Source organism: Rhinolophus ferrumequinum, chromosome 26 (assembly GCF_004115265.2).
Source record: "Rhinolophus ferrumequinum isolate MPI-CBG mRhiFer1 chromosome 26, mRhiFer1_v1.p, whole genome shotgun sequence".
Lineage (NCBI taxonomy): Eukaryota > Metazoa > Chordata > Mammalia > Chiroptera > Rhinolophidae > Rhinolophus > Rhinolophus ferrumequinum.
In genome coordinates, this window is record NC_046309.1 from 17,056,040 (window position 1) to 17,080,516 (window position 24,477).

A 24,477-nucleotide genomic window follows, 5' to 3' on the forward strand; every position below is an offset into this window, starting at 1 on the left:
CTGGAAACTAACCAAATATCGTTTAATGAGTGAATGGTTAAACAAACTGCGGTACATCCATACCATGGATTACTACTCAGAAATAAAAAGGAACAAACTATTGATTTACGTAACAACTTGGATGGATCTCAAGGGAGTTATGCTGAGTGAAAAAAGCCTGTCTCAAAGAGATGCCTACTGCGTGATTCCATTTATGTAATGTTCATGAAATAACATAATTATAGAGATAGGGAACAGGTTAGCGGTTGCCAGGGGTTAGTGATGGTGGGAGGGATGGGTGTGGATATAAAGAGGTAATACCAACATCTCTTATGTTGATGGCCCAGTTGAGCACTTTTTTTTGTTATAGCTTTATTGAGTATAATTCATATACACAGTTCAGTACCTTGATTGTAGTGATTACACGAGGCTCCACGTATGATAAAATGACATACAACAATGTGCACAGACTCAAATGAGTGCATGTGTAACTGGTGAAATCTGATTGCACTCTATGAATTGCACTAATGTCAATTCCTTGGTTTTGATATTTTACTATAATTGCATAAAATGTTAACATTGGGGGAGATTAGGGAAAATGCATGGGGCTTCCCTGTCTATTTCTTTGCAACCTCCCGTGAGTCTATAATTATTTCAAAATAATTTTTTTCCCAATTTAAGGCACTTTTTAAAGCTTCCTCATCCAAAATAGTACCACCTCTTCTGTCACTCTCTACCCCCACAGTCTGCTTTATTTTTCTTCATAGTCTATATCTCTCCCTGACGTTTTAATACATGTAATGCATAAGGTATAACAAATTTTGTATAAATCTGTCTCCTCCAGTAGACTTAGGAAGGCAGGAAGTTGTCATGTTGTCCACTGTATGCCCCGTGCTAGAATGGCACCTGGCACGTTCTTTGTTAAGTGAATGCGTGAGTTCACCTGCCTCTTGTAGGTATACATTTCATTTATTGTGTCTATACATAAACTGGCCTTTACAACCTCCACCAGAAGCAACACCTTTCTCAAAGCATCCATTCCAGTCAGTCCATTCAAAGGAGTTTCCATTGCCTCTTTTCAGTAATAATATTTTAATATATGCAATTCTCCAGTGGGGAATAAGCATTTGATCCCATTCTGGTCATTCCTTCCCAGCTCTAACCAGGCCTTTTGGGAATTTCGTGTCTTTCTGGGATAAACCTTCAGCTTTGAGAAAGCAGCTAAATAAAGGTCCTCGAATCTGACAGAGTTGACCCTGCGTTCTTCATAAAGACCTTCAAGAGGTCAAGGCTTCAGACTAAGTTGTTCAAACAGAATGAAGCCATTTCATAAGAAAAAGAAACAGTACAAAGAAAGATCATTAAACTCTCAGCCATCTATCTTATTACAAATGGTCATGATATGTTTTATTGTGCATCTGTGGGAGGCAAAATAATGAGTCCTGAAGATGTCCACATCTTAATCCCCAGAAACCGTTAAAGACGCTAAGATGGGGGACATTAGCAGGTGGGCCTAATCTAATCACCTGAGTCCTTAAAAGCAGCACACCTTTCCCGGCTGCAGAGAACCACCAGGCAGATGATGTGGTAAGAAGGATTTGATCTGCTCTCGCTGGCTTCGAAGATGGAAGGAAGGGGCTTCAAGAAGCTGGAAAAGGCAAGAGAAGAGATTCTCCCCTGGAACCTCCAGAAAGGAATGCAACACCGCCAACACCTTGATTTTAGTCCTGTGAGACCCATAGCAGACTTCTGACTTACAGAACTGTATGATAACAAATTTGTGTTGTTATAAGCACTAAGTTTATGGTAAGTTGTTACGGCAGCAATAGAAAACTAATATAGTATCTTACTCTGAGTATAGCTTTTCTATTAGCTTTGCTTGTAAGCAACAGAAACCAAGTTGAGCTTCCTTAAGCAAACAAAGCAAGTTCTTCTGTAAGCAGAGTTTCTCAGGGAGCCCCAGGCAGGACAGCCAAGGAGCTGCAGAAAGGCTGTAGGACCATAACGAAAGCTACCACTAGAAATATCCTTCTTCTGCCCCATGTCTCTGCCTCCCCACCCCAGCCCACCCCAATCTGTTCCATTCTCTTCCTGGAAACAAACTTTCTCTGCTACTTAGTCCATAGGTGTATCAAGGCTGAGCCTCTCAGCTTCACTTTGCCTTCTCTTTCTTCACCAGACCATTCAGCCCAGGCTGTGACTAGAATCCAGGAAAGGAAATGTTTGCCAAAGTTTGGGCTAGGTGCCTGCTCTGGGTTGAATTGTGTCCCCCCAGAAAAGATATGCTGAAGCCCTCACCTCCCCACCCCCCACCTCAGAATGTGACCTTATTTGGAAACAGGGTGTTTGCAGATGTAATTAGTTAAGATGAGGTCATGCTGGAGTAAAGAGGGCCCTTATTCTAATGTGACTGGTGTCTATATAAGAAGAGGGAATTGGGGCGCAGACACAGAGATCACTATGTGAAGACGGGGTTAGAGATAGCAGTAAAGTGGACAGAAACCAAAGAATGCCTGGGGGTGGGGGGGCTACCAGAAGCTGGAAGAGGTAAGAAGAATCCTCCCGGAGCAGCGCCAGAGGAGCACGGCCCTACGGATACCTTGCCTTCCGATTTCTGGGCTCCAGAACTGTGAGACAATACATTTCGTTGTTTTAAGCCACCTGGTTTGTGGTGCTTTGTTATAGAAGCCCGAGAACACTAATACAGTGCCCCCGTAAGCTATGTCTAGGAAAGTAAGCTATGTACTATGTCTCACAGTACAAATATGGCTCCTCCAGACTCACCCTCAAGGCTTGAGTAGAGGGCCAGTTTCCAAAACAGGAAGAATCTTTGTGACCTGGGCAGATACACTGAGAACTGTCCACTCTAGCTCCCTACAGCGAGAACAATTATGATATTCTGACTTTCATTTTTGTTTGTTTTGCTTTAAAATACTTAGTTCTTTTACCTTCTGGCATGCACTGCAGTGTGTAAGGTGAGATATGAATCTAAATAACTTCTTTTTGATACTGTCATCCATTTGTCCTAATATCTTTTATTAGTGATTACTCCTTCTTCTCATCACTGTAGTGCTTATTGTTTATTAGTCAGTGCATACTGATGATTGAAAATATTTCTGGAATCTCTCTATTCTATTCTATTCTATTCTATTCTATTCTATTCTATTCTATTCTATTCTATTCTATTCTATTCTATTCATCTGATTGATTTGCCAGGTTCCTGACATGGTAATGAGAATGCTCTAGGGGCTTAACTTTCAACCTGAGTTCTAGAGCTGTATTTCCTCCTTTCAGTGTTTTATCTATGACAATTTGGAGTATCTAATTACTCTTATGTTTTTCGGAGGGGGGAGTTCCAAAATGTTACTGACCTGCCTTAGAGTAACGGACCAGGAGAACTCTTTCGGTGGAAGAAGCTGTGCCCTTTCTCTGTCTCCTTTTTGAAACTAGTCCGTGACCCTGTTAACATATCTGGTCTTTGGGATGGAGACAAGTCAGAAAAACCAAAGACCCGCCTAGTAAACTTAGTAATAGATAAGTGCCTGGCATACAGTAAGCCCTCAATAAATGTTAAGTAATCATTAGAAAGAAGGCCAGACAATACCTCCTCAAACTCTTGCCAGTATCCAGCAATAGCTCATGCCTACATCTCTCCCACCCTAAGTCATGCATATAAGAGTGGGAAAGGGGTATGGTAGGCTGAATAATGGCCACCCCAAAATATCCCTGTCCTAATCCCTAGAACCTGTGTATGTATTACCTCGCATGGTAAAAGGGGATTTATGGATGGGGTTAAAATAAGAATCTTAAAACAGGAAGATTATTCTGGATAATCTGGGTGAGCCCAATATAATCACAAGGGTCCTATGGGGGGGCATGGGAGAGTCAGAAAGAAAAAGGGATGTGACCACAGAAGCAGAAGTTGGAGTATTGTGCTTTGAAGATGGAAAAATGTTGGCAAATGGATCCTCTAGAGCCCTCAGAAGGAACTGAGCTCTGCTCATGCCCTGCTTTAGCCCAGGGAGATGAAACCCATTTTGAACTTCTGACTCTCAGAACTATACGAAAACAATGTTGTGTTGTTTTAAGCCACTAAATTTGTGGTAGTTTGTTACAGCAGCAATAGAAAACAAATACAGAGGGAGTCAGAATTTTATTGAACATTCTGCAAAATTGGCACTCCTGGATTCAAGTCTGTTTAAATTGTAGGGTTTGAGGCCCACAGAACCTAGTGGTACCTTTATTGCCATGTCACCTCAGCCAGATTTTCAGTATCTTTCATTCAGGTCTTTTCTCTCCATTTCTGCCCATCCAGCCTAATTTCTGCTGCCACAAGAATTTTCTTCTATTCGCCCATCTTTGAGGCCTAGATTTGATGGCTGTTCTGAGATACTGGTATTAACCCCACATGCTTGCAACTAGGATTATTACAAACATGGAAATTCAGGGAGCAAATTAAACTGAAACATGAAATAACAGTGAAAAAACCTTTTAAAAATGGGGGCATATGTTTCTCCCAGCATCAGACCAAAGAGAAAGAAAGCTAGAGAGATACTGAGGAACAGAGACAATGAGAAACGGACCTAGTTTAAAACACTGAGTCACACTATAAGCTCTGAACATTTGCTCAGGGCGTTTTTAAGACCTGCGGATTGGGCAGAAATTCCTCACCCTTTTGTCCAAGCCCAGAAGGCTAGATACAAGCCCTGTCAGGTGAGCACCTCAAAAGCCTTTAGTGAACCGAAAGATGCATCACCCCAACTTCTAACCCCAAACACAAACCTCTATAGGTCCGCGTCACCAAAAGAAGGGAAAGTATAAAATGCACGTCTCTTCTCTCCCAGAATAAAAGGCCCTTACTTTTAATGTTTTAGCTGTGATGATTTTATTTTATTTTATTTTTTTCCGTTCTGTTACTAGCTGGAACTAAACATTGGCTGAGGCCCCAGACGGCTGCGGGAGACGGGCCCTCCCAGGAGCAGAAGGCTCGCTTAGGAGAAACTGGGGGCGGGGAAAGAACTAGAGACTCTGCCTCTCCAGCGCGGTAGGGATTCTCTCGAGTCTTTCCCTGGCCAGCCCAAGCCCCTACTCTGAGCCCCTCGACAGCAGGGGACCGCTGAGAGACTTTGGGGGACACTCACGGGGTAGTGAGGTCACGCAGCCCAGCCCCTACCTCCTCCCGGCGCGGGGCGCGGGCTCCTCCTCTAGCCGCTGCGGGGGTGGGGACCACCCACAGCGCCGGACAGCCCCGCCCTGGCCCCGCCCCCGGGCCTCGCACGCTCCTCAGGGCGCGAGGAAGACCCGCGCCAGGCTCGAGTTTTTCTAAATCCTCCCTAAAGCAAGATAGGCCGTGGTACCCAGCTCCTCAGATAAAGATGGAGGGGAGGCTAGAGGACGCAGACTGCGGATGAGGAGATGGCCTTTTTCCTCCCGGTTCCCTTCTCTCCCAGGGAAGAGTGCTGTACCCTGATTTCTAGACGTATCCTTACCTACTCCCATCCTAAAAGTTTTAGGTGGCAAATTAATTTTAATTCACTTAGTTTGGAAAAAAATTAACGTCAGGTTTTGGGATAAATTATACCTTTCCCATCGGAAGCGGGATCTTTCCACCTAATTAAGACGGAGAGGGTGGGCAGTGGGAGAAGGAGGGTAGCGCATCTGGTTGAGGGAGATGGGGCCGTAGAGGTACAGTGGCACTTAGGGGAGTCTCCAGTCTCCTCCTGAGGCAGGGCCCGCCGTTTGAGCCCTCTACCCCTCCCCTTCTAGTTGCCAGAATGGAAAATTCATGGAGTCCAGCTTAGGTCAACAAACTTTTATTGCCATTTCTGGCTCCCCCTGCCCCAGCAAGATGCCTGCTTCTTACACTGTAGAAATAATGAGCTATGGTGCAGGGGAGTGGGGCGGTGTTACCTTGCCTCCTCTGCGCCAAGGTTAAAAAACCCCACTTGCTAGAGAGGGAGGTCCAGAAGGGAGGAATTCAAGGGCACATATGGCTCAGTTCCACCTCCGCTGGCTGCAGAATATAGAGACCATGGTCCCAAACATTTTTCAAAAGGGGTGGGGGTGGGGGAGAGGGATGAATTTGGCTGCTGTTGTACCCCATGCCCTTGCTGCCATGTTTCCATGGAAATGAGGGAGGGGCAGGATGTAGCTCACTCTGACTACCTGGGAGGATGGCAGGGCAGGCATTTAGTAAACATATCACCTTCCATTCCTACCCAACACATACAACTGTCCCCAGCCGACCCCCAAGCTCACTGCCTGCTCCACTCCCTTCCCTTCTGGAGCTGGTATCAGGCCAACTGGACTCCAGGCAGGGCTGCTGGTGTCCACTCTCCAGCCATGCCTTGCTGGAAACAGCCAGAGTCTGACTGTGTCCGTTAAGCTCAGTAGCAGCCCTTGTAGAGGTGTTGGTGGTCGTGCCACAGTGAAAAGCAGCGGCTGAACCCCCATGACTCTATGGAACTGCTATTTCCAAACATCTCTATCCAGACAAAACTTAAAAATATATATATATATATATATATATATATATATATATATATATATATATATATAAATCCGTATGGGTAAGGTTAGAAACAATACAGAGTAATTCTCTAACAATACTGAGAGCAAGGAAGGGGAGAGGAGGCGCACCCTCCCGAGACATGAGCCACCTGTGCACCTGCCGTCTGCCTGTTTGGAGTTTGCTACTTCCCACTGGGCTGTTGCTGGGGGGCTGGAATCCAAACCTCCACGTGGTGCTGAGAGCTGTACCCACTGCTGTCGGTCGATGAGGCCCACCAGTCGTCACAGTGCGTAGGTGGAGGGTGGATTCTCAGTACCATGGGTCAGCCCGGTGCTGCTGGTTGTAGAGCTGTAGCTTGATCTGATCTTTGATCTGATTCACGAGGATCTGGGACAGCAGGATCCCCACCAGCTGGGAGAGGCGAGAAGGATTGGACCCTCAGCAATGAGCGATGCCCGTGGCTTGCCTGACTCAACCTTCCCAGTGCGATCGGCACCACCTTATCCCCTGTTTCTCAGCAACGTCAGTGCCTGACACCCTCGCTGGTCCCCAAGTGCCCTCCCCAAAACAAAGATGTCTTTGCAGAATGGTGGGACCCACAAGTCAGACAGGGTAAGTTACCTGGGGAATGGCCAGGCCCAGTGCCACACCACCAAGTAAGAAGAGGTTGCTGTGTAACCAGTTGACCAATTTGTCAATACAGCCATTGGTGTAGATGACTTTGCCAGCTTCCAAGTAGTTAAGGGCCTGCATTCCTTGGCCACACATGGTGTTGATCACTGCCTGGGGAGAGAGTTGAAAAGCCACATGGGACTCCCATTCCAATGACTTTTTCTTTCAGGCCCTAGCTGATGGACATCTCCCCCTTCCGAAACTCCTAAATTGTTAGAGAATATGTGTGCAGGATGCTGGGCTGGAAGTTGCTACATACAGGCTTCCCTTCCTTCATGAGATCTGAGCCCACTTCTGAAACCCCATGTGGGCAACAGGAGTGAAAGGTTAACAGAACCATCAGATTGGGGTGAAGAAAAACATCTGACAGCTGTCCAACAAAATTGATTGGTTAAGCGAGGGAATGGGGATTCCCAGTAACAGCTGTCCTAATCGGAAACTAACTCAGATCACTGCCCAGGAGGAAACGAGGTGACCTGTGTGCTCACCTGCTTGGGGGTAAGCAAGCAACAGGAGTAAGGCACAGAGCAGCGTTCACGGCTCGGGTTGTCTTCTGAACAGTTGAAGTACATATTCAGGGACCAGTCCTTGTAGGAATTCCCACCACAGCAGCTGAACTGCAACAAAGCCCACCACAGAGGTTAAGAATCGCTGACCCCTCACACTGGGGTGACCAGGAGAATTCTCAGCCAAAAGTTTATAGCAAGCTTCCACTTGCAAGTTCAGATTGTGTTTAAACATGACCTTGAAACTTGAGCTCAAGTTTCTTAGTGGCCTTCATGTGAAGAAGTTTTCTTAATTTTTACTACTTTATATATCTGGTTATGACTTACCATAGCTGTATATATATTTTCTTTTACACATAAAACTATGTGCTCCTTGAGGGCAGTTTCTGCTTTTTCAGTCCTGCATAGCACAGAGCCTGACAAAAGGAGGTGATCGAAAGTACTGGATGAAATAAATAAAGGCTCAGTGTTGCAAACATTTATGTTAATATAGAGAAAACACAGGAGGAGACTCTTCGATATTGTGGGCCCATAATTACTCCATGAAAGCAAGTAGGATCCAAGTCAAGTGTCTGTTGCATCAAGGGAAAAGGAACTCAGCACTTGTCTCAAAAGCACTTTTACTTAAAACTTAACTTTAGATTCATAAGAGCATTATTCACAATAGACAAAAGTTGGAAGTGACCCAAGTGTACATCAAAGGATGCATGGATTAAGAAAGTATGGTACATACACACAATGGAATATTATTCAGCCTTAAAATGGAAGGGAATTTTGACACAATCCTACAATATGATGAATCCTGAAGACATGCTAAGTGGAATAAACCAGTCACAAAGGGACAAATACTGTATGATTCCACTGATAAGAGGTACTAGAGTAGACAAATACATAGAGACAGAAAGTAGAAAGGTGTTTGCCAGGAGCTGCGGGAGGGGGAAATGGGGAGTTAGTGTTTAACGGGTACAGAGTTTCAGTTAGGGAAGATGAAGAAGTTCTGGAGATGGATGATGATGATGGTTGTACAATAATGTGAATATACTTAGTACCACAGATCTGTACACTTAGAAATGGTTAAAATGGTAAATTTTATATTATGTATATCTTACCACAATTTATAAAATTTAGCTTCTACATAGAGTTAATATTTTAAAAGTCTTCCCATTTCCTCATGCCCCTGTAAGCAACCACTTGTAATGGCTTCTCACATATCGTTTCCAATTCCTTTTGCAAATATGAACCTATGTTCTTTCCTCCTCCCTTTTTTACAAAAATGGTAGATTACTATGTATACTGTTCTGTGCCCTTCAAAGTATTTTTAAAGCACTCTGCATGTATGGTGTTTTGCCAAACCCCTTCCCAGAATCCATTCCCCTGGCAGGTAATGGAAAAGCCCACAGGCCTGGAGGGCGAGGCCTCTCTTGGGATGGCACTGACGTTCGCTCACAGGGCGCAGGACCAGGAGCTAACCCCCCACCACACACACACACACACACACACACACACACACACACACACACTCCTAGTGCATACCTCCTTCTGGCCATAGTCAATGAGGTTCTGCAGGTCCAGGTCGTCTCGGTAATGCACGATAGCGTTATTGATGAACTCACTCACCTTCCCTCGCGCCTGCCAGAGACACGAACAGCCAATCAGCACACAGGACTAACCCCTCACCTGCTCCACGACACAGACGTAAGAGCAAACAGTGCTCATCCTTCTTTCTTTATGTCATCCTCGAAATCAGAACCAAGTCCTAGTGATGGAAGTTGGCCAGTTCTCATGCCCATTCATCCCTGGGCCCTCAGGTACCAGTGGACCTGCTGTTGCCACTTCTCAGAGCCACATTAAATGATAATCCATTATTTATCTACTTCTGAATACTATTCACACAAACTACTTGCTGACTGATGCAAAGCAGAGAAACTATTAAGTAGAGAAAGCCTTACTGAGCTGAGGCACTGGCCTCTAGTGGACATAAGAGAATTGCATCTCGTTAGACTCCAAACAGATCTAGGCCTCTCATTTTAGGATTTTACTGAGCCAGAAGCACTAGGACATTCTGAATGAAACCAGTGTCTCTCAATTTCATAGTTTCTACCATGCTCTCTTTCTTCTGGCTCTGCTACTTTTCTCAAAGTTTCCTACCCATAGTCCTCTACTCTGCCTCAGCATTTGCTCTTTGGGAAAGGAATTCTAGTTCTTAATTAAAAGGACTGTCACTGCATGGCAGACCACAATCAGATATGGTAAGCACCATTTAAAATATTGTTTACTTTTCCCCTTGCTTCCTTCCATTTAGCCCAATAAACAGTTTTTTTTCAAAGAAATAAAAGCCTCCTCATGTTTGTGGTCCACTTGACAATGAGTTTTACACCATCATTTGCCATTCAAGTTTGCACATCATTTTAACTTTGTGTTCATAAAACTTACTTCCCTGTTGGCCTCTCAGACTGTCAAAGGAAAATACCCTACAATCTGAAATCCTCTTTAAATATGATAACTTTAAAGGCTCTTCATTCCTCCCTAAGGAGAACCGTTCAAAGGTGATGATGCTTCTTAGGGAAAAGAGTGCTGTGCTGAGTTAATCAGGCTAAACGCAGGCAGGAACATCCCTTTCCTCCTCGGGTTCACATCTGAGGAGGCCCCTAGGCTCCCAACGCTACCTTGTCTGAGAAGACGAAGCCCAGGATCCCAGCAGCCAGCTGCAGCAAGAACACGACGGTGAGGCAGCTCGAGAACTGTGGGGAGCAGGCAGGAAAGAGTCTGTTACCATGTTGGGCAGTAGCCCCTCCCAGGGCCATGGGAATTACTGGGGGGCCACCGGGTACTTCTCCCAGATGTCCAACACACGGTAAAGGCCGCTGCCTCTGGGACACTGTTTTTTGGGGGGAAGCCACCCTGTGCCGGGTCACCTGGGCTGAACTGCTCAGTGAAGCGTGGACAGCAGAAACGTTGGGGATGGGACAGAGGACACCGAAAGGTTATTGTAGGAATGGCATCAGGAGACAAAGAGGCACAGGGAGGAGGTGTCAGGGTCTTCCTGGCGGGGCCACTGACCACTCACCGTCTGCAGGAGGCAGATGTTCTCGCGGAGGGATCCAATACAGCCACAGAAGGTGAGCAAGAACATGAGGACGCCCACGACAATCAGAAGGATGGCTGGGTCCACTGCCAGGCAGGCCAAGGCTGCTTCTGGGGGAAGGGGCTGTCTCTCAGCCGGAGCTTAGAGCCGACTCAGGGTGGCACCCAGGGGTGGGGTGGGGCGCCCCTCCGAATGTTCTCCTCCCCTAGCGGAGGGAGCTTCAGTGTGGTTGGGTGAAGGTTATGGGGAAGCAGTACTGCCCTCCCACCGGGAGAACAAAAGGGCCCAGCAGGGTTCGTGGCATTTCATTTGAGGAACTAACAGAGTAGGAGCCGTTATTCCTAGGCTTAAGAGAGGAGGGACCCCTTTGGCTCCAGAAAAGAATTAGAATGGCGTTAGGGTCGCCAGCTTTGCTGATCCTTTCCTGGAGACTTTGTGCAGTGGAATAAGAATGGAGGCTGAGTTTACTGCAAGACAGAGTGAGGGAGGGGCTGACGCCTCTGATTCCCCTCTGCTCCCCAAAGCCTACCTTCTTTCCTAGACACTTCCTAAACCTGAAAGGTAGGTGTATTTGGAAGATTCAGGGGAACTCTGGGAAATCCTGCTGAATGGACATGAAAGCAAGCTGTCAAGATTTGGCTAGAGGGCGGCTGATCCCTTTAGCCTCCATAGCTTTTGTGGGAAGGAGTGCTACGGGGCTAAAGGACGCAGGAGAGGAAGGGGCCTGGCAGAGGAATGGGGAGACAGAGGGGGTCCTATAGCTCACCTGCATGCTTCATCAGCCGCGCATAGACTCCTATGGACACCATCACCATGGAAATGACCTGTGGAGACAGGGAACCAGCCAGACCCTGAGATTTTGGAAACCAGAGGCTTGATCTCGGTGAGTAACCTTAAAGGAGAGCAGAAAAACGTTCCCAAGGCCTGGGAATAAGCATCTTTCTCCTCTCCAGTAATACAGTTGATGGTATCTATCAGAGCTTTACCTCCATGAAAAAATCTCACCAAGATTATCTCATTTGATTGTCACAACACAATCATTTTTTTTTTTTAATTGGGGAAGGGGAACAGGACTTTATTGGGGAACAGTGTGTACTTCCAGGATTTTTTCCAAGTCAAGTTGTTGTCCTTTCAGTCTTAGTTGTGGAGGGCGCAGCTCAGCTCCAGGTCCAGTTGCCATTGTTAATTGCAGGGGGCACAGCCCTCCATCCCTTGCGGGAGTCGAACCAGCAACCTGGTTGAGAGCCCATGTTCCAACCAACTGAGCCATCTGGGAGCTCATCGGCAGCTCAGCTCATGGTGCCATGTTCAATCTTAGTTGCAGGGGGCAGAGCCCACCATCCCTTGCGGGAGTCAAGGAGTCAAACCGGCAGCCTTGTGGTTGAGAGCTCACTGGCCCATGTGGGAATCGAACTAGTAGCACGGAGCTTCAACCACCTGAGCCACCGGGCCGGCCCCACAGTCATCTTGTAAGGCAGCTATTATCCTCATTTGACAGATGACAAAATTAGGGCATACAAAGTTAATACAAGGTTAAGAATAGTGGGTAAGAATAGGGGCTTCAGAGTGAGTCACTCTGTTGGACAAATCTCTGAGCCTCAGTTCCTGTATCTGAAGATGGGAATTAAAAACTACATCTAATAAACTTAGATGAAAATTAAATAAAATAACGCATGGAAAGCATATGCCATAATGCCTGAAAAGGAATATTGTCTATCATTACTGACAATTTACGTGCCTGTGGTTACACAGAAACTCTGTGAAGCTCTGAATTCTACCCCAGTTCCATCTAAGGGAAGGTCTTAAAGCCGAAGCAGGCCTGAGTAGATGTACACCCCAAGGTCTCTGACTCTCGTGGAGGTCATTATGGTGTCCAATGCAAGAATGAAAATGCATATTAAAGTGACAGAATGCGCATGAATGCTTGGGTGGAAAACAGCAGAACTGCCTTGGCAAAGGAAACTTTATATACCCCATTTCCAGTGTGGAGGGATAGAGAATGTAGACCTTTCAAACTTCCTGCCTTTGCCCGGAGAACAAACCTATCAGAGACCACCAGGGGTCCTTTCTGCCACCCCCCAAGTCCTCCAGAAGTAAAGGGTGGCCCAGAGTGCACATCCCTAGGCCACCCTTTCTTTGTGCCCAGTCCCCAGGCTGGTGCTAAGCAGCAGGGGCTGTCACCATGGCAATAGCGGGGGCCAAGCACTGGCTGGAGGGAGCTCTCAGCAGCAGGAACTTGACCAACTCAGTGGGGAAGGAGTGGCTGGCTAGACTCCACTGTCCTGTAAGACAGAGACCAGCTGGAAAGAGCCATCTTGGGGCTTTGGTGGGAGAAGGGAATTGGGCCTCATAGCAAGTAATGCGGTCATGCTAGTCCCTCAGTAGAAACGCATTTTTCCTCAAGGGACTCTGCCATCTGGTGCAGTCAGAAGTACATGGGAAACCCTTATCTACAACCCTGTCTTTCAGGACCCTTCTCAGCCCCCTCTTTTGATCCCCCTCAATCATGTGACACTGTTTCTGACTCAGGGCCAGATGTGTTGTCTGCCGTCCTCACACTCTTTGTCTAGGAGACAGGGAGCTGCTTGCAGAGCTGAGGGTGAGGCTGGAGGTGCCAGCTGGTTTTTTGTCCCACAGCACAACCAGGCTCAGGGGGCAAAGGAGTGGGTAGGAGGCAAGGAAACCACATAACAGAGATCCAGGCATCCCCCTGGCCCAGAGGCACAACCCTTTGCCAGAGTAAATGAGGATCTCTGCCTGCCCTTAAAAACTCACCACAGCCAATTACAGTTCTGAATATCACTTTTCTGAGTCACTTAAAAATACGTATCTGCTCTCTCTTTCTGTTGCTCCCAGGTGCCTCACAGTTTTTTCACACGTTGAATTTTCACTAGGGTGTATACCTTTCCACAAAGATGGTCTCTGACTAAATCCTAACACAGCTAAAACAAGAAAGGCAAAGTAAAGAGATGCCATGTATCTGTCGCAGGGTAACTTAATTCCGTGTGTGGGCCTGTAACTGTACAGCAGTTGCTCTGTCTCTATTTGTGGTAGGTAGGAGAGTGTCCCCCTAAAGATGTTCTGTCCTAATTCCCAGAACCAGTGAATGTGTTAACTTATGTGACCAGAGGGACTTTGCAAATCTGATTGAGTTAAGGATCTTGAGATGGGGAGATTATACAGGCGGGTCCGATATAATCACAAGGGACCTTACAAGACGGCGGCAAGATGGTCAGAGTCAGAAGGAGCTATGTGTGCCAATGGAAACAGAGGTCGGAGTGACGTGGTACCACAGAATGCGGGCAGCCTCTAAAAGCTGGAGAAGGCAAGGAAATGCATTCTCCCCTAGAGCCTCCGGAAGGAACCATCCCTGCTGACACCTTGATTTTAGGCCAGTGAGACCTTTTACGGACTCTGACCTCTAGAACTGTTTAAGAAAATTAGTGGGTTATAGTAAGCCATTAGGACTGTGGTAATTTGTTACAGCAGCAATATACTTGGTTACAGGAAACCAATATTGGTTACAGGAAACCAATATACTATCCAAATCCATTTCATCAGCTACTATGTACGAGGTACTCTGAGAACTGCAAAGATGAGTAAGATGTGGTCCCTGCCCTTAAGGAGACCTGTGCGTTCTGTGGGAGAGGGACAGGAGCATCTGTAGCTTAAAGCAGTGCTTCTCTCAACCTTGGCTGCCTTCAGAATGAGGGGGGTGGAGGAGAACTTAAAAACTCCTGATGCCTAGGCTGTATCCCAAACCAAGCACTGGAACTTAGGCAACAGTATTTCTGACTGTGTTCTAGGTAATTCCAACATGCAGCCAGGTTTGAGAACCACAGACTAAAGCACTCTCAGCCAGGGATCTAGAGCAGACTAAATTACAATCAAGATTAAGACTTTAATAGTATCGTTAATATTTAATATGATCATGAATGATACCACTTACCTGGAGCTCACTAGCGAACTCTAAAATTCTGCATTTTGGTCATTGGTCTGCCTCTTTCTCCTGGAGTCACAGGTTGCCCTTTCATACTTCTATTCCTGCCTGAATCTCCCACCCTGAATTCCTCAAGGCTCCTGCCATTCCAAAGCAGTGCTGCTCTTGTTAATAGCAGAGCACTTGAGAGCCGAGGAGAATATCAGAAATGAGCTCAGCCACTTACTTCTTTACAGATGAGGTGGAAAAAGCGAAGTGATACTTGACCGAATGCACATGGGTGCACCGGCAACATCTGGACTAAACCCAATTTCCAATCGCAGTCTTTCCACTACATCGGTCTTTGCCTCAAAATCCTTATAACACCCAATGACCCCTTTTCATGATAAAGATGGAGATAAAGATACTCCTCTTCTTAAAACGGCTTTTCATCTTCAAGCTAGAATGAAGTCTCGCTGGAAACGTTTAAAAGCTAGACACAGTTTTTAAATTAGTTGAGTCTAGCAAAAGACATGTTCCTAAAGAGTTGTCGATCAAATTAAATAAAATAACTTTCATGCACTTTTATCCATATGTAAGGTGAGTAATCACCTAAAGCTGAAAATAGCCATTCCCTGGGCTCCTTGGAAAAATGGCTGATTCTAGGACAGGGTTAGGAAAAATATGAGATAAACCTGGAGCACCTTGTAGTACCAGAAAGTAAGGAAATAAATGCTCAAAAACAAAACAAGCAAAACAACAACAATAAAGCCTCACACTGATGTATGTATGCCAAAGGGATATCAAAATAAAGTATGGAATTATTACCCCAAATATAAAATAAGTATCCATGAGTTCATACTGATAGAAATGAGTTAATAAATAAATAAATGGAGAAAATATAAGTCTCCCATGCAGTAGAATTCCAAATAATTTATGTCGATACTGCATTCTTAAGGAGGTGGAGCATAACTCCCCACTCCTAAGTGTGGGCTACACACAGTAACTTCCTTCTAAAGAGTACAGTATGGAAAAGAGGGGGGAAAGACTAACTTTATAGTGGAGAAAGCTGACACACACTACCTCAGCCCGGTGATCAAGGTCAAGATCAGCAGAGATAAATCATTGGTATATGATATAATACGATGGAAATGGCACTTCACCTCTGTTGTCTTCCTCCCCAAACCTCATAACCCCAATATAACCATGAGAAAAACATCAGGCAAATTCCAATAGACAAAAATATCTGACCAGTACTCCTCAAAACTATCAGTCATCGAAACCAAGGAAATGCTGAAAAACTGTCACAGCCAACAGAAACCTAAGGAGACATGACAACTATATGAAATTTGCTATCCTGGATGGGATCCTGGAACACAAAATGGGTAGTAAGTAAAAACCAAGGAAATCTGAATTAAAAAATGGACCTTAACGATAAATGATAATGCCATTAATTGTAACAAATATGTCATGCTCCTGTTAGATGTTAATAATAAAAGAAACTCGATGTGGGGTATATAGGAACTCTTTGTACTACCTTCTCAATTTTTCTGTAAAACTAAAACTGTTCTAAGAAATGAAATGTATTCAAAAAATAGCCACCTCCAACTTGTTAGTTCTGTAAATCCTAATTTATTCTTTAATCCTAATTTTTTAATATCATATTTGTTTATACTGGGATCTCTTGCATGCAATTTTACACACTTAAAAAAAATTTTTTTTAATTGGGGAATATTGGTAACAGTGTGTTTTTCCAGGACCCATCAGCTCCATGTGAAGTCGTTGTTTTCAATCTAGTTGTGGAGGGCGCAGCTCAGCTCCAGGTCAAGTTGTTGTTTTCAATCTAGTTGTGGAAGGCGCAGCTCACTGGCCCATGTGGGAATCGAACCGGCGACCTTGGTGTTATGAACACCGCCCTCTAACCCCGGAGCAAACCGGCCGCCCCACAATTTTGCACACTTTAATCAGAGTAATTTCTCCTTACACCAAAGTGTAAGACAAAGGATCTTAAAATTGTTCAGGTGACAGAGCACTGGCAAGCTACAGTGCTCAGTTGGTATACCCTACACAATTTTGAAATGTTAAATTCTTTTTTAAACTTTAATATGCTATTACTGCTATCTAATTTACAGTCCATATTTAATTTTTCCTAATTATTGTGATAATGTCCTTTATAACAGTTTTCTTCTTTTTTCAGATCCAGGAGCCAATCAGGGATTATGCATTTAGTGATCAAGTCTCCTTCAGCATGGAATAGTTTTGCAGTTTTTCTTTACTTTCTTTTTTGGTCTTTTAAGACACTGACTTTTTAAAAATTGCAGTAAAATACATACACCACACAATTAACCATTTTAAACCGTACAGTTTAATGGCCTTAAGTACATTCACAGTTCTGTGCAACCATCACCACTATCAGCTTCCAGAACTTTTTCATCACCCCAAATCAAACCCTGTACCCACTAAACAGTCACTCACCATTCCCTCCATCCTCCAACCCTGGGCAACCACAAATCAGCTTTCTGTCGCTATGGTTTTGCCTGTTCCGCACATTTCCTATAAATGGAATCATACAATATGTGGCTCTTTGTGTCTGGTTTCGTTCCCTTAGCGTGTTTTCAAGGTTCATCTATTTGCAGCATGTATCGGTACTTCATTACTTTCTATGTCCTAATAATATTCCATTGTACAGCTATGACACAATTTGTTTATCCATTCATCCATTGATGGACATTTGGGTTGTTTCCACTTTTGGCTATTGTGAATAGTGTTGCTACGGGTATCCACGTACAAGTTTTTGTTTGAATACCTGTTTTCAATTCTTTTGGGTGTACACCAAGGACTGGAATTGCCGGGTCATCTGGTAATTCTATGTTTATATTTTTGAGGAGCTGCCAAACTGGTTTTCCACATTTTCTATTCCCACCGGTAATGTATGAAGGTTCCAATTCTTCCACATCCTTCCCAACACTTGTTCTGACATTTTTATTTTTTTTGACACTAAAATTTTTGGTAAGTCCAGGCCAGTTGTTTTGCAGAATATCCTTCAATTTGGATTTATCTGATTGTTTCCTCACAATTCCATTCAGATGACACATTTTTTTACAGGAATATGACACAGACGATGTGTCCTTCGCAGTGTGTCACGTGAGGAAGAACAACATATTAGTTTCTATCATAGAAATAAGGAACGATTCACTGAAAGATGCTGCGGCTGTTAGACTTATGTCTCTGCATGTCCTAATAACAATACTGGCACTTCTCTAAATAGTTTCCTAGTTTTCCATAATATTTGGTTGCTCTTTGTATTCTCCCCTTTGCCTTCACAGTACTTGCTTGCAGATAAGCAGCCACAGGTACGAATGCTCATGGGAGAAAACAGAAAATGGAGATAATTCTCACCATTATCTTGACTTTTTTTCCCCTGCAAATTGGGAAACGACAGCCATGATTTGATATTTGTGAGACACAACCTTATTCTAGCCCCCAGGACACTACTTCAGGGCCATCAGGAGAGGAAAGGTTATAGGGCCCCAAGTTGAGGCCCTAAACAAGGCTTCTCCTGGCTCTAATGCCCAAATGCCAATAATTACAGGCAAATAAGCTTTGGAGTCCGCTTCCACTGGACTGCACCTTAAGACCAAGATGGGGTGTCAAGCCTTGAGGAGTGGCCCTAGGAAAGGCCCTTGGAGACAGCAGTGGGGTCCAACCCTATGATACACCGGGGGTGCCATTTCACATTTTAAGAGATGTTAGCTTAAAATGTGAATACATTTTTTTGGCACCCTCTGTGTATGAAACTTCTCTGTAAACTATGAAATACAAAGAGTCAGTAATTATCATCTAACAGCAGGAATGTGAATAGAAAGGGTTCAAGGCTAAAGGAAGTCCAGCTCCAGGTTAGCCCTTGACTCGACCCATGTCTACTTGCCACTTGTCAGGAGGAGCACTTACCCTAGCTCTCCAAGTCCATCCCCAACAGGTGACCTCTAGGAGCTACTTCAAACAACAGTAGTGAGAGCTGTTATTTATTTGTTGAGTACTAAGGACCGGCACTGGCCTAAACACTTTCTACACACTACGTCATTGAATTCTGACCACCACCCCAAGGGGCTGTTAGTACCTCCATTTTACAGAACTGATATTGGAAGAATTCAAGTCACTTTGCCCAGTTCACTCACTTAGTGAGAGGCTGAAGTGGGACTGGAATCTAGGTCCCTACGTCTCCAGGGCCTTATGACCTCAGCCACATGGCTGCCTTCTCTCTCTGCCTCACAGCCACCCCAGGACACGTGCATTCACCTCAGGACATATGAGATAGGAAGAAGCTATCTATCATTCTTCTGGGGAGCAGCTGGTAAACTCCACACTGGGTGGGGCTCAGGCAGAGGTTAGTATAATAGTGACGGTGCCAGCAGGGAAGTCCCTGGAACAGTGCCTGGAAAAGGGAAGACACAGCATCACCTCGCGGAGCCTACCAGCCCCCGAGAGAAAGGCCTGGCCTTATCTGCCTTCCACATTCTAAAGTTGGGTCTGCACAAAGTCGGTGGATCTGTCTGTGTCCTCGCCTCTTCTTTGGAATGTCTATCCCTCTTCTTTTCAAGGTGGCGATGGAGGACAGCTGAGATTAGAGTGATTCCCTGTGTGGGAATCAAAACCCTGTCCTTACCCAGCAGGACACGGCGGGGAAGGGTCTGTATCTCAGTTTTCTCAGTCCTATGTGTCCTTATTTATGAATGAAATCAAGGAAGTCACAGCCTGCTAGACCCAAAGCTGGGCCCTGTCTCTTGCCCGGGATCTGCATACACTGGTCCTTCTTTGGTCATGCTGGCACTGTTTCTGGGTTTCTCAGGGGGCACCTCTCCATGTGAAATTGGCCCTTGGCTTTCTCCCTCTGGACTGGATGGATGGAACTGTCCTACAGGAAGGGAAGGGTCCACAGGGCTCTTTCCTCTCCAATGTCTGGGGCCAAACTGTTAGGTTCTTTCTTAGGCCGTGGCTGGTTTTGGTTTGCTAAGGTTACACATGAGGACAGGAAATCCACAAGGGCTCACAGCAATCTAAACTCTCAAACTCACAACGCTGGAGCGACCGGCCTAACGCGCAGCCTGCTATCAAAACCCTGAGAGGTACTACATGTTTTCTTTTATTCTTTTCAAAGACTGCTTGAAGTTTATGATTTTCTACTTGGTACAATGCAAACAGACCTATTAGGGGAGTTAAGAAGGCATGTGTGTGACTGGGCAGCAAAGGGTGTGGTTGGCAGGGTTTTTTATGTTGTTGTTTTTATGCAAAGAATGTGACAACTTCACTGACAAGTATTGTAGTCTGTGGGGGAAGGGAAATGAAATGGGGAAGGAGATGTGCTCTGCCTCCTAGTATATTTGGGGGGGTGCGTATGGGGGTGTGTTAGGTGGCAGGAAGGGGCCCTGCCACTTGATGCCTGGTCATTTCCTCATGCCTTCTGAGCCAGGTTATAACAGATGATGCTGCAGGTGGAGTGGGGGCATCGAGTGCCCTGGGGACTCCAATACAGTGGTCCTGGGAGAATGAATTTCTTATTAAAGAAGATATAATACCTCACCAGAGACCTGAATCAGCTAGGGAAGACCTAAATGAGGGTCCACAGGTGCTTCAGTAAAAGTACCTGAGTGCTGCAGATAGAAATTATGCTTGGCACTGAGGCAGATGCTGCCGGGGATGGCGGCCATTTATTCTGACCTGGCTGAGAAGGACCACAGGACCCACTGCAGAGGAGAACACAGTTGGGTCCCCACCACCAGCAATGCTTGAGGACTAAGGTTGTGCTGCATATTGACAGACGAGTGTCCATTGGAAAAGGAGCAAGGGCATTGTGCTGCCACCCTGTGAGGTCTGCTCTCCCATCTGACCGCCAGTAAACATTCAATAAGCACCCACTCTTCACCAAACACAGCTGGGCACTGAGAATCCAGAAGTGAAAAGGCAGTCTCTACCCTCAGGAGCCTGAAGTCTAGCCGGTGGGAGTGGAGACATAAAGAAACACATAATTGCAGCCCAGGTAAGGGGTGTGACACTAAAAGTATGTACAAGGTGCCATGGGAGCCCTGAGGCATGGCACAGGGCACATGACACTTTCGCCAAGGAAGCCTGGGCTGAGACACAGGGGCTGGAGGTTTGAGCTGCTGGGTTCTGCCTGACTCAAAAGCCACCCTCACTGCTGCCTTGAGTGGCAAACAGGACCAGCAAGGAAGGAGGTGGCCGCTGTGGGCAGCGCTGATAATGCTGCTGCCAATCTATGCCCAACGCTGACAAAGCAGGTACCACCCCACTGTCTTCCCTCTGCATAACGCTGCCCGATACAGGGCGGCGAGGAAAGTCAGCTACTTCTTAACTGAAAGATTGAAATACCACCTTTGGGATCTTCGGGCAACTACTCCAAGCCATGGGATCCTAACCCAGCAGCATGATTCTGGGGAGAAAATCAGAAGTCCCAAGTGAAAGGAAAAGTGAGCTCTGAAACATCCAACTGGAGCAATTGGTCTTGGTCCCCAAGGAATTTTCCAAGTCGGGCTCCAGATGCCCCAAGGGTCAGGGCTCCTAGAGCAGCAGCAGAGGTCGCCACCACCACCACCGCCACCACTGAATATGGGCCCAGACGATGCTGGCTCCCTCCCCAATGTGTTCCAGGCACAGGGACAAACACCACCCACACACAGCTCCCCCAGCAGTGGGCCAGAACATGCATTCTGCCTGGAAAAGGAGGGGGCCGACAGTCCCAAGTATGGGTGCCTCCTGGGCAGAAGAGGGGAATTGGATTAGGATGAAAGCCTGCACCACAGAGAACCCAATAACCTGTCCCTGAAGTGGGGATGGGAAGAAAGATGACCCTGAGTTAGAGAAGCAGCCCTCCATCCCCCACTGCACTTGTGGGGAATGCAACTCTGCAGCTCTGGGCCTGGGGGAGAAGTGCAGGAACGCCCCAAATGTACTGTCCCCTAGGAAGGTCAATGTCCCAGGGATACCAGGACACAGAGAACTACATCCTTAGATCCAACTCCAGGTCTTGAAGAAAGAAAACAGTCCCCAAAATGATGCATTCATCTTTAAATAGTTCACAGAGGCAGAAAAATGTTCTCCTTTAGAGGAGCAAGATTAAGGACAGAGAGACAGATATATTGGCTTCGGGTCACACAGTAAGTTAGTGCCAGAAAGAAACTGGGCCTCCTGTCCTTCAGTGTGCTATTTCTAGAGTCTCTGACTTTTTATGAGTCTAAAGTAGGGCCAAGAGGGGTTCTTCTCTTATTTGGGGTGGTGCCAGCTTGGTTAGCCAGCACCTCAAATAAAGCATTTTTACCAAACTCTCTCCCGAGCTAGGGCCTCCCAAAGTTATTTTTCCGGTAAAAGGGGGATGGGGTGGAGTGGGGAAGTCCAAGAAAATGACCATGAACACAAGTGCAACAGATGCGCCCAGCTGTTGTCACTGGGGAGCACAGATAAGGCTCTGAAGGAGACGCAGTCTCGGCTGATAGAGGAAATCAGCCCGAGCATCTGAGGTCCCTGCAATGTTAGTGCTAGCTCTGAAGATGGCATGCCATCCTCCGGGATGCTGTCATTAGCCTGGCACACTCAGTGAGCATGTAGGAAGGTCTGCGGGGACTGGCCTTAGGGAGGGAGTTCCCTTAGGACATCCCCCAGGCCTGGCAGAGTGGCGGTGAGATTTTTCTTCTGTTCTTCCATAACCTCCAGCTGAAGCAGAACCTCGACCATGGGGGAACCTGGCTTGACTGGTTAACTACTAACGCTGCTAAAACCCCAGCTACAGTAGCAGCCATCTGGGTGAAGGAGTTCCCCTAGAGGCACTGTGGTTCAGCAGAAAAACTACCGGAACAACCCAAACCTACTAAGCAGCTGTTGGACTCGGGATGAAACAATGAACATCTCTGTGCTTTAGCTTTCTCATACGCGGATGTAAAACGCAGGTGCTAGATAAGCTGTCTTCTACATTTCTTTTTCCAGTTCTAAAACTGAGAATTTGTTAGGAGCTTGAACTTCATTTTTCTCAACACAATGGCTGAGAGTGAGCTGTCATCACCACCCTCCGAAATTGCTCTCATTTGTCCCAACAGGCTACCACTTCTGCACCCTGTGTCTGTTCTTCACACCACGGCTCTTGTGAAACCTTTCCAGCAACGGGCTTAAATGCCTGGTCTGCTCCCTCTCCTCAGAAACATAGTTTAGACTCACAATTCCTCCCTCCTGCACGTCTGAACTTTAGGTCTCAGGCAGAGGTGGGCAAGCATAATGGGAGCCTAGAAGAGCAGCTCTCCTGTAGTTGGAGCTGGAAGAGAAAAGGGGAACGGTGCCGGGAGGGGAGTGAACCTCCCTACATTCTCAAACCCCAGGGGCCCAGGGACTCTTTAGACATGAAACAGGATTGAGCTAGCATTTCATGATCTGGTCCAGCTGGATTCTCAGTTCCAGCAGAGTATTTCTGCCATCCTTGATCAGACTGGGTTTGATTTTATTGAGGAGGAGATGAAGGCCTACAGCGGTGAACACATTGCGGGGCTTAGTCAAGTCCACAATGAATGGCAGAGTGGGGATGAGTATCCAGGGAGCCCCAATATATTTTCCACTTTTCCACCCCCAAGCAGAAGAGCCTGAATAGGACTCCTGGCCTTCCAGCCCAACAGCCGGTGCTATATCAAGAAGCTGAAGACTGCCAGACCCTAGGGAATGGAGTCTGGTCCTGAGAAAGGTGGGGCAAAGTTTGGGACGGTGCTAGGAAAGACGTCCACACCTGGAGGCCATCCCTGTCCCTTCTCAGCCTTTGGGGAGAAAGGGCACCAGAGGCCTGCAAAAGGAAGAGATGAAAGCCCCTGAACCCATCCTCTCTGAGGTAAGGGGGAGGGAAGGGCTGGGTTTCCCCACTTCCTCTATTTTCTTTGGCGTGGCCTCCCAGTCCTCAGGCCCGAAAGTCCCCCGGTCATGAACGTACCAGTGGGTCCGCCTCGGTCAACAGGAAAACCCGCTCCTCCCGCTCAAACCCACCTTTTTTGGCCTGACACAGACCCTCATCCGATGCCCATAGAATACCCATAAGTCTTTACTCAATCTCTTGCATTCCCCCGCCAAAACCCCCTCTAGACACGGCGCCACTGTGATGCTGCCTCCCCAGGAGAAATCACCCCAAAATGCCGTAATTCCAGAAAACTAGGCAGTGCCGCTCCCCAAGCTCGCCTGGAACTGGGCATCCCAGGACGCCCCTCCTCAGCCACCGGCAGCCCCCTTCACCCCCCGCGGGTGCCCTGCAGCCCAGGTGCCGCCGCGACCCCCAGGACTCACCCAGAAGAGCATGTTGAAAAAGAAGAGCAGGTATTTCACCAGCGGACTGACGAAGGAGAACTCCTCTACGTAGGCAGCCGGCGCCCCGAGTCTCCCAGCCATGGTCCCGCCGCCGCCGCCCCCGGGGGCCTATCTCCCCGCGGCCACCAGCCCACTTACGCGCTCCGCGCTTGGGGGCATGAGCCGCGCCGGCGCCGGCGCCGGAGCCCGAGCCGCCGGGAGCTGCGCCGCGGCGGGAGGCGGGAGGCGCCCGAGCCCTGCGTCCGGGAGAAGCGCGGGCAGGGGAACGGCGCCGCCACCGGAGCCGCCGGGAGTCGTGGGAGCCGCAGCCGGCAACGTGAGCGCCGGAGACTCGGCGGCGGCTGGAGGACCAGCCTGGCTCGCCCGGCTCCCAGGAAATCGGGCCCGCCCCCACCGCCCATTGGAGCAGCTGCCGAAGCTTGACTTTTCATTGGTCAGTCGCTGATGTCACTAAGTGTTC

At 47.0% G+C, this 24,477-nt stretch overlaps 1 protein-coding gene across 5 annotated transcripts; it reads right to left on the reverse strand.

The window, feature by feature from the left end:
* Positions 1-6,764: 6,764 nt before the first annotated feature.
* On the reverse strand, positions 6,765-24,270 carry TSPAN33 (tetraspanin 33). Of its 5 annotated transcripts, none has more exons than XM_033099063.1 (8): positions 23,997-24,270; positions 11,520-11,577; positions 10,736-10,860; positions 10,335-10,409; positions 9,202-9,297; positions 7,651-7,779; positions 7,112-7,273; positions 6,765-6,901 (listed from the first exon to the last, which is right to left on the reverse strand). In XM_033099063.1, exons 1-8 carry the CDS (start codon positions 24,096-24,098, stop codon positions 6,800-6,802), a joined length of 849 nt encoding a protein of 282 aa, XP_032954954.1. In that variant the 5' UTR covers positions 24,099-24,270; the 3' UTR covers positions 6,765-6,799. The 5 variants fall into 5 exon arrangements, with proteins under 5 accessions (XP_032954954.1, XP_032954953.1, XP_032954957.1 ...); XM_033099062.1 differs by having other exon boundaries at positions 10,736-10,863; positions 23,997-24,269; XM_033099066.1 differs by lacking the exon at positions 23,997-24,270 and adding an exon at positions 22,896-22,969 and having other exon boundaries at positions 10,736-10,863.
* Positions 24,271-24,477: the final 207 nt, after the last annotated feature.